This window comes from Oryzias latipes, chromosome 5, assembly GCF_053564925.1.
Source record: "Oryzias latipes strain Hd-rR chromosome 5, Olatipes_Hd-rR_3.1".
Classification (NCBI taxonomy): Eukaryota; Metazoa; Chordata; class Actinopteri; order Beloniformes; family Adrianichthyidae; genus Oryzias; species Oryzias latipes.
Genome location: NC_136241.1, coordinates 17,103,518 through 17,114,010, shown reverse-complemented (window position 1 = coordinate 17,114,010; position 10,493 = coordinate 17,103,518). Strand labels below are relative to the sequence as shown.

At 39.6% G+C, this 10,493-nt stretch overlaps 1 protein-coding gene across 1 annotated transcript; it reads left to right on the top strand.

Annotated features, from left to right (window-relative positions):
• The first annotated feature begins 294 nt into the window (after window positions 1-294).
• Window positions 295-9,686, top strand: spdef (SAM pointed domain containing ets transcription factor). The gene is made up of 6 exons (XM_023954970.2): window positions 295-635; window positions 4,461-4,908; window positions 6,054-6,251; window positions 6,390-6,437; window positions 6,670-6,804; window positions 7,701-9,686. Exons 2-6 carry the CDS (start codon window positions 4,470-4,472, stop codon window positions 7,877-7,879), a joined length of 999 nt encoding a protein of 332 aa, XP_023810738.1. The 5' UTR covers window positions 295-635; window positions 4,461-4,469; the 3' UTR covers window positions 7,880-9,686.
• Window positions 9,687-10,493: the final 807 nt, after the last annotated feature.

Sequence of the window (10,493 nt, the reverse complement as noted above, 5' to 3'; positions counted from 1 at the left end):
ACAGAAATGACAGAAGACAGAAAACATCTTCTTTTTTTTTGCACGAGATTACTCTTGTTGCATGAAAGCACTTACCTGTTAAAGTTGATATTTATCTTTAATTACTTACAATTGTTTGACCTCAGGGTTGAGGTCAACCACTTGAGTTTAAGCTTTAAACTAATCTGGAAGCAGACACTTTCTCCTCAGTCACACATAGGCACAGACACACACAAACCAACACACAAACGAGCTGGGCTGTATACATAAGTAAACATGGCCACCCTATAAAGGAAAATTGCAGTCAATGGTGCAGGAATTCCTGCACACTCAGTCACTGAGTCACTTACGCTCGCTCCGTCACCCTGGGTACACACCCTTAGCAGGTGCTTTCTCTGGAGGTTTAGTTTGCTGTTGTGCTTTAGGCTTTTCCTTTCTGGTTTAGAGCAATTTTGACAAAAAGCCTGGAAGGATTTCAGGCCTTAATCTATAGGCTAAATAACAGTTATCAGAGTGAAGCAGACTAATGGTGGGCCTGGTACCTGCTGCACCTCCATCCTGAATCCAGGCATCCCAATTAAAGTGAGACCAGGACCAGCACTGTTTCCATCCTACCAAGGGTTTGCATCAGGGGCAGCTGAAGCATCTCTGCTGAGGTGAGTTCAACTCCTGATTTTATTTCATATGTATATATATATATATATATATATATATATATATATATATATATATATATTATTATTGTGTATATAAACTGAGCTGCTTTTTAGGGAAACTTTTGTTTTTTATAACAACTTTTCGACTTTTAGTAATTTACAGATTAAAATGATTTTCACACTGCTCTAAAACCTTTTGTTAATTAATATCTTACTGACTTTAAGAGCAGAAAAAAATATGCTAAGACAACAAAACAAATCAAAACACTGTGTGCATCAAAAATTACAATATAAATGATCAGACGAATCTTCCGAAGGACGTGTGTTGGGTCTGTTGTCTTTGTTCCTGTAGATGAGAGGGCACACATTGCTTTTCACGCAATCTCTTTTAGATTTAAGTTGTTGCTAGTACTTCAAAACCTGCTCTGCAACTCCTCATAAATAAAAAATTATTTAGAGCAGCCAGAAGATTAGACATTTCAAATGTTAGATTTAGTTGCGATTGTAATCATGACTACCGTAAAAAGAGGGGAAAAAAACTGAATAGAATTAAATGTGCTCCTAAAATGCAGGTCTTTTCCCATGAATCATTTAGAGTTTTAGCCCTGTATAGATCTTTTAGGACCTTGGTGGAAAGATATCTTTACTATTTATTTTACTTTATTTAAGAGTTGTCCTCTTTACTGATGTGGAGGAGTACTTAGCCAAATGTGGGGGTTAGAAGGAATGAGCGAAAAAGAATCTCCAAGCCTTTAAAAATCCTCTGAAAAGATAATTTACTGAATGTTTTCTGAATGAGGCTGCTATGCACAAAGCAGTATTTCTGTGCATCAGTTCAGTGTTCTGTCACAGACGTTGCATGGATTATTTTGAAAAAAGCCAAAAACCCTATCTGCAGTCAAACTGGAACAAAGATGCACTGCAAAAATCTTCTCTCTATGAGATAATAGTTTAAATGAGAAATGTAGGAGAAAGAGAAAAATGAAGACTTCAGAAAATGATTTTGTTCCTCATCCCAGATCACAGCAATGAATATGAGTTCCTGAACATTTCAACTGGACCAGACTAGGAATATGTAGCAGGAAATTTCTGGAGATGCAGTCCATATACTTCCCAGTTAGAGTAGGATGATAGAAATATATTTCAAACCAATAAGCACCACTGATAGCAGTTTTCAGAATGTTGCTGTGAAAAAGTTTTTAAAAAGTACTTTATTTACTTTTTTAATTAACTTTTCCCCCAAGACTGTGGTTATCATGATGCAGGTTTGTTGAAATACTGTCAGTTTTTATTAACAGCTTCAATGCTTTAGTTTGGGTGATGTGTGAGTAATACAAGAAAAAAAATCAAAAATTAGCAGACTAAGTGTTGGAGTTCAAAAACTCCAACATGCTGCATACTTTGATATACTTAGGTGTTAAGGGAAAAATGTATTTAGATGACTTCCAATATTATAAAAAAAATCCATGTCTTCTGGACATCTTTAAATTTTTATTCCAGTTGGAAACCATTCAGGTCGACTTCTTTGCAGGTTTATGAGTTTTATTTCTTAATATATATCCCCTCCCAAGTCACTTGGGACTCCCTGTCCACAGCCCCCAACACCCCCCAGTCAACAGTGAGTCTGATTAACAGCAGAGTCTTCACAGTTGTGCAGTTTCCAAGAGAGTGGGGCAGATGCCAGTGCACTTAGCAGCAAAAATGAATCTGCTGGCGCTTCACCCCTCCCCACCCCCACTATCCACTCACTCACACCCACCCACAATAACTGGTCTCTACTGAAATCTAATTTGACATGCACAAATGTGACAAGAAAGAACCAAATCCAGTGCAAATATGAATGGGCCTTAACAGATAAGAAACTGCAATAGGAGCTGTAGAGGTTTTAAAATAAACAAAGTATCTCACAAAGTTCCTTGTAAAACCCAGAAGTAATTTACAATGTGAAAAAAAACAGCTGCACTTTTCTCTTTGGCAGTGAAGATGCCCCAAGGCTGAAATCAACAGATGCAAAGATATTTCTTTAAAGCAGAAGACTTTCTGCAACCTCATTTTCATTTTCCGTGGAAGATTCCTTATCAAAAGGACAATATTCTAATAGTTTAAACTGTTACTTTCTAAGGAAGGCGACGTTTCACATTAGCAACAATAACAGGGAAACAAAAAAGAGACTTTTCTTGCATACCAGTACAAACAGTGACGCCTGACTGTGCACACTCTGTTAACTTTGTAGTCAAACAACAGCCGCAGAGCGCTCAGATGACTCTTACCACAGCTTTAAAGATGCACTCACGCCTCAGTTGTGAGCTTTAATCATTGCAATTTGGAATATTATGACATTAGTTTTTATTTTATTTGCAGAACTGTTTAAATACATAGTCAATTCAATTGATTTTAAACCATGCGTGGACTGACCTGCAGTTTTTTAAAACATGCATGACAGGAAAATGTAATTTTTGCATTCTTCACAGATTTAATGTCAGAGATAAAATCTAACAATATTTAGTCTTTGGTTTTTCTCTTTATTTTTCTTACAATATTACTTAAACCCCAAAATGGCAAATACTTACCTAAAGAGACCAAGCATGCATGGGGGGAACCAATCAGCTTTGCAGACTGGATGCCTGCATGGAGGGACTCCTTTTTCCCTGTGTCAAAGCTGGACTTTTCTCAGTAAATGGAGCAAGCTCTAATGCCCCTGAAATGAATATCAGCATCTTGACCAAACTCATTTAGAGATCAGTGAGAGCCTTAATCCCTCTCTCTCTGGGGGAGGGAGTTTATGTCTTCTTTCTGGTGCCCTCTCTTCCTTTTGGAAGAAGGTAATATAGCTAAATTTGCTTTGCTAATGGGTTTAGTGCAAGCTGTTGCCGAGCAGAAAAGACACCCAGCAGCAGCCGCTTTTGGCCTGACCCTTCTCGTACCGAAAGAAGAGTTTATGGGAAGTTTAGAGGAGGAGGAAGAAGAGAAAAAAAAGTCTTTTTATGTTTGGTGAATGGATCTATTGAAAAACAAAGTTTTATCCCTGACATTCTCATCTTGAGTTCTCCTCCTGAGTTTAGCAACTTTTGACCTGGGAGTTTATTATAAAGTTATGTAACTTTATGTGACTTTAATTGTTTGTCCTCCCAAAAAAAAGACATTCAGGTATTTCCTTGAACATGTGCTGTGTGGAAACATGCTTCCTTAACAGCTGCTTCATTCACTACCTGATAACCTCCCCCTGCGACAGCAGTGTAATTTCCCATATGCCAGCTGTGGTGGGTACACCTTAATGGTACCATATCCAAGATTACAGTCCTTATGCCCATAAATTTTCCCTTTTAACTGCATGATGATCTTCTGCTAGGAAGGAGTCATCTGAATATCCAGGCTTTGTGTGAAAGATTTTCAGCTTGTCGTCATGTTTTGTGCATTTTCCTCAACGTCTGACTTGCTGATTAAAATCTCCAGCTGACAGTGGAGACAGAGAGCTGCAGAGACGGCACCTTGAAAGTCAAGGCAGGTGGTAGATCTGCTTCAGGTCTTAATACAAGTTAGCTACCCCCAAGCTATGAACCATTCTGGACCACTGACCCTCAAATAAGAGACTCAGTCAAATCCATTTTGCCACATGCTTGTGTTTTCACTCTCTCCCTGGTCTCTCCATTAGACTACAGGGTCCTTATAAAGCATCCAGCAGTACATTCTCTTGTCAGTTCTTAATGCCACCTTCTTGGAAAACTGCCGACCACTCTTGTCAGCTTCACATTGTGTTTATTTGTGAGTGTTTATGCACAAATATTTTATAATAGGAGTCTCTTCTTTGTGATTGTGCACTTTCAGGTGGACGTTATGTCAAACCTTGTGGGCAGTTTGTCTGAAGGAGCAGTGTATGGACCCCGGATTGGACTGACGGAAAACTCCCTCACCCTCATGGAGAGAAACAGAGGCAGTGGAGAACAATGGGACCTGGGGGAGACCAAACCAAACATGGAAGCCTTGGAGCGAGGAGGCCTTTACTTCTCCTGCTTTGACATGCTCTTCACTGAAGATGCTGCATGGCTGGTCAAACTGTCAGAGGCTTCCCCGGCGCTGGCTCTTCCCATGACTCGCATGGAGAGTCGGGAGGAGCCGGAGCAGTGTCCAGTGATTGACAGCCAGGAGCAGGGACTCTCTCCTGAGCTGGAGCGGCAAGTGGAGGAGCGATCTCTGGAGCAGGTGCAGAGCATGGTTGTGGGAGAAGTACTGAAGGACATCGAAACAGCCTGCAAGCTGCTTAACATCACACCAGGTATGCTGGTCTGCACCACACCTGCTGCCACAATTAGTCATTTTCAGGAGCTGCCTGGCATTATCAACGCATATAACTGACAAAGAAAGAAAAAGTGTTACTCATTGATTGCAAATAAAGATATATTGATTCAAAGACTCTTAAGCTACTGGATCTCACAGCTAAAATCAACACATTTCTGTGTGGACAGCCCCAGCAAGATGACAGAAGTCCTAAATCATGTATTTACCTACGTAGAGCTGTGTTTGCCCTGTTTGCCTGCTCCAGGATCTGTTTAATCCTGACCTTTTTGCAGGAGTTCTCCTGGATTGTGAAAGTGATGGTTGTACTCTGCCAGCGGGCATGTACACAGTCGGCAGGGCGAGGTCTCCTTTAAAGCAAACAAAGGAAGTTTTTTTTTGCCTGCGTCGCAGGACTTGGAGTTGTTATAAACCCAAGAAGTTATCTGTGCTTCTGGTTGAAATTACAGTCACATAAAAACGCCCTCATTTGGTGGCTTTAGTGGATTTTGCTACTATATATCTGCAACAAAATGCAGGGGATTAAAAATAAGTAAAAATGAAAATTAATTCTGCACAGGCATGACCAACCCTATTTCAAAATGTTTTTTAACCCATGTGCAGTCTTATATTTACACAATATAAAAACAACATTATTAAACTTTTTTAACCCAAAATTATACACACTAAAAGACTTATTGTTTTTATATAAATCTGAAGAAATTACTCCTGAATTAATTGTGATGAAATGGAAAAAGAAACCGTTCAGTAATTTGGAATATCTTTGTCAACAGTTTTTTAAAAATATATTTTTTAAGAAGTGAATTATAAAAGAAACCCAACAAAATAACAAAATGTTGCATTGACTCTGTGGCAAACATTTACTATCAACTATTTTGTGAGAGTTTTTGTGCAGTTATTGAACTTTTATAGCTGACGGGTCAAAATGGCCTATAAGACAATCCTTGTACCCTACCGGTTACAGCCAACATGCAAACATAAACAGACACAAACTATCACCTTTTTTAGAAAAACGTCATAAAATTTCAAGTTGGAAAAGAAAAGGCGAAGGTTGTGTTTTTCTACCAGCATGCCGTGGCACACTGGTTGAAAGAAGTTAGGATCTAAATTCTTTTTACTCTTTAGACCCAATGGAGTGGAACATGGGGAACGTTCAGAAGTGGCTGCTCTGGACCGAACACCTGTACAGACTGCCTCATGCAGGAAAAGCCTTCCAGGAGCTGACTGGGAAGGATCTGTGTGCAATGAGTGAGGAGGAATTCCGCCAGCGATCCCCACAGTGTGGAGACACGCTCCACGCACACCTGGACATCTGGAAGTCAGGTACCAGAGTCATATTAATTGGTTTGGCACCAACTGGGATGACTGTAATGTTTGGTTACTGTCCCCATGATTTGATCATTGGATATATTTAAAGAAGAAGCTTCATCTCAGTGCTAATTGAATGTTTTTTGTCTTAAGCTGCTTGGATGAAAGAGAGGTGCTCACTTGGAGACAACAAAACTACTGGTAAGATTGGTTTCATTAAAACATAAAAAATGTCATGTAAAAGCAAGTTTCTACTTTCCCATTCATTTTTCTGTAATTACAATGTACCAATAAGTGCTTAAATAGGCTCCGTTTCCGTCCGCCCCCCCCTTTTTTTCCCCCTAAGGAAATCCTGTAATACTTTTATTCCTTGCAAACTTGGTGTTTGTGGCTTTCTGAACTGAAGGTCAAATGTTTGGCATTTGTCGTGCAGCCAGCGAGGAGCTGTGGTCCGAGGCAGATTCGTCATGTTCAGGACAACCCATTCACCTGTGGCAGTTCCTCAGAGAGCTCCTGCTCAAACCGCACAACTATGGACGCTGCATCCGCTGGCTCAACAAAGAAAAAGGTACAGAGGAGTTACCATAGCAGTTCAAATGTGAGATTTTGTTGTTGTTGTTGCCTATTTTGTCTTTTTTGGACAGTTTTCAACGAAGAAAGGTAAACACTGAGTGAAAAACTGTTGAGTTTAAGAACTTTAAAATAAAAAGAGAACTTTACATGTGTAGTTTAACATTAGCCAAAGATACAACAAAATATAATGTAACAAAATAAGTTTAGGTTAAGGGACTGGTGTTAAACTCCAGGCCTCGAAGGCTGATGTCTTACATGTTTTCCAACTTATTTGCCATTGTTGCTTCTTATGGCTAAAATATTGACTGGGGTTTGACATCCCTGAAAGTGATTTGGTTTATTCCACTAGAGCCTGTCCAAAATCCCGCTAAAGACTTTTTTCAGATACCTTTGTGTCAATTTCGTAAGACTGGCTGCTTCATCAGGAGGTCCAGAACTCCTGGTTACTGGAGATGTTTCGACGTTTTTTTTTTAACTTTACAGTTCCAGCCTTCACAGAAACTTTCTGTGTTGTAGATAATAAATCTACTATCATCTGGACCTCATTTGTTTTCATTTTTTTCTCAGATTCTGTTTGCATTACTAGTACAGCATGGTAATCCACATAATCAGAGTATCTAGACTCATATATGGCCCTTCTAATTTATGATTTTGTTAGATGCTTTTATGAAATTAGTTTCTTTTTTCAAACTCCAACTCAGCTGCAAACTTCACTAATGTTTTTTTGCTAGTGTAAATTAACAAGTAGATTAAGGTTCACAATAAAAACAGATTTTATAGACTATATAAAACATTTTTACAGAATTGTTAAAACCAAAAATGAACTTTAAAAGCCATTTTTGTCCGTGCGTGTTTGACGTCTATTTGATGTCTTGTTTTGTGTCTGGTCAGGTATTTTTAAAATCGAAGACTCAGCTCATGTGGCCAGACTGTGGGGGCTCAGGAAGAACCGACCCGCCATGAACTATGACAAGCTGAGCCGCTCCATTCGTCAGTACTACAAGAAGGGCATCATCAGGAAGCCTGATGTGTCCCAGAGACTGGTGTACCAGTTTGTTCACCCAGTATGAGGGATGACAGACGGAGGAGGAGCAGGTGGAGGTGGAAAAATGCTTTAGACCATAGACTCTCACTTGATTCATTAACCCCTAAAATGAAAGGTGGGAAGAGATGTGCACTGACTGTCCTCAACGCCACAGTCAGTGCTTTAGAAGCGGCTGGCTGCTGCAGCAGCGAGGAGGCTGTTCTGTGTGGGCGCCGTGAGCAGCACACGTCCTGCTGGTCCTGCTGCAGAACCCAATGAATGCATAGAGATTAACCCTTGTGCTATCTTAGATGACCCCACCCTTACATTGAGGTGTTATTCCTACCATGACAAAGGTGGATAAAGGTGGAAAGATTTCATGTAATCCATGGACACCAGTGAAGATCACAAATCATTGAAGAAAAAAAGTTCAGCGCACTGTCTAGTGGGTCTAGATGACCCAACTCCCAACGTTAAAGTGCCTCGGATAGCACAAGGGTTTCACAGATTCAAATAAACAAACTGCTTTATTGTTTGCCTAACCTGACTGTTTATCTTTTCACGTGACTCAGACTAAAAAAAACAACAACGCTTTTCTGATGAAGCTCAACGCAAACCCCTCCCCCATCTGCAGCTTTTGTTTTACGTCATGCATTTTCACCGTCAACAGATGAACGCCGTGTCCTTGAACGTCCCAAGCTGCAGGATGCAGCTCCTTCTTTACTATGTTTCTCATCACAAAAGTTCAAAAGACGACACTGATATCATCAAACCCCTCTGTGGTGATAACTTGTATTTTTGCTTTTTAAAAGTGGTGAATTCTATAATAAAACTGAAAACAAAAAATGTTTCCTGCCCACGCAGCTTTACGCAACCTTTGCTTTCATATTGTTAGAGTTTAGGATCCAATGTGATAAGATAAACAGTAAAGTGACAACTACTCTAAATAAATCCTGTATTCTTTTTTTTTTTAGTTTGATGCAACACTAATGATGTTTTAAAAATAATACAAAAGCAACAATATTAATAAAATATGTTCCCATATTGTTTTTATGTTCGGCAACACAAGACATTTCCCTTAATTTAGAAAAAAAAATGTTTTTGCATTCAGACGTTGTTTTGCGGCACAGCATTCAGCCTCAGAGAGACAAAAGTAATGTAAAAAATAAAAGCAGAACACAAATAAGCAAATAATTTGCTGTGCATATTCATTTTTTTAATAGTTTCTAAAACAGTTGTTCTTCAAGTTGAGTTTTATTAATGACCTTTTTTTTTCTTTAGGTTTCTCACAACTCTGTACTTTTTTTTTTTGCAGAAATATTTAAACAATCATACTTCCTGTCAAAGTCACACAGGACTCAAATTGTGATTGTATAATAAACTATTTTATCATCATTATAGTTAAGTCTTTATTTTTAAAGGAAGCTTTTGCTCGACCCTCTGGCAGTTTTTAAAATGTGATACCTTTGCCAGTTGTCATTTGAAGTGAACAAGTACCAGAAGTGGAAAGTTAGTTTCCAGTCAACGGATCTTTTTTTTCTTAGTTTCAGCTGCAAAATTTTAAAAAAAACTGCTACTTTGATAGAAATATAGTAGTTCTTAAGACTACCTGTAACTAATAACCTGTTTGAGCAGCTGTCAGTGAGATAAATGAAAGACAAACAAAAACTGATCAAAAATGTACACAGTAAAGCCACTTTTCTTTTCCATTGCTGAAGTATTTCCTGTAATGTGTAGAAGGAAGCAAAAAGTAAAAGACAGACCAGGCAGGAAACAATGGAAACTACTGTCATCTGTAAATGTATGCATAGCTGAGAAACAAACAGCAATAAACAAATGAGGTTTTGCACAAATTGTATCACGACTCATTGTGACTACATTTGTTTCTGAGCAGAAATCATTGAACTTTACTGGATTAAAGATTAGGTTTTCAAACAGGCAGAAAGTCTTTTGGAGTCCCCTTTAAAATTGAAGATGGTCCCAGAAAAGCTGGTCGCTCGGGACCTCTAGTGGTAATATCTGTGTACTGACTGTGGAGTTGATCTTTAAGTGTTTGTTGAAAGAAATTGGCATCAAGCTAAGTTTTTGTTCAGGTGTGTGACTGATTAATGTTCTGTGGCAAAATGTCCCCTATTCAGGAAATACTTAAAAAGCCACTATTGAAAAGGCTCAATAAATGTCCTTTTAATTCGGCTTTGTCAGAGGTCAAAAGGTCACACCCTTTTTACGCTCATGCATGAGCGTAAAAATGTAACTTTTTCTTTTGTTTCAATGTTTTAAAAAAAACATTTAATAATAATAAACACACACATATGCACACACGCATCTTCTCAAACACACGCACACACATTTTGCAAGGAAGATGGGACCTATGACCATCTGTCCCCTGCCCCTTCCCTGGTGGGGGGTACGGGGCCCTTGGCAACGGCGGCCGTGTCCCTTGGGTGCCGGTTTCCTGGGCCCGGTGGTGCTCTCTCCGTGCGGGGGGGGGTTCACATTACACCTGAGCCGGGGGTGTTCGTGTCCCTGGGGGGTGGGTTCTGGTCCTTGCCCCTAGGCGCTGTGCCCCGCCAAATTTCCAACTGTGGCTGAGCCTGGTCGGGCCATGTTTACAACATCCCTTGTGGGCCCCCTTTTTCCCCGGGGTGTCCCCCTCCTGG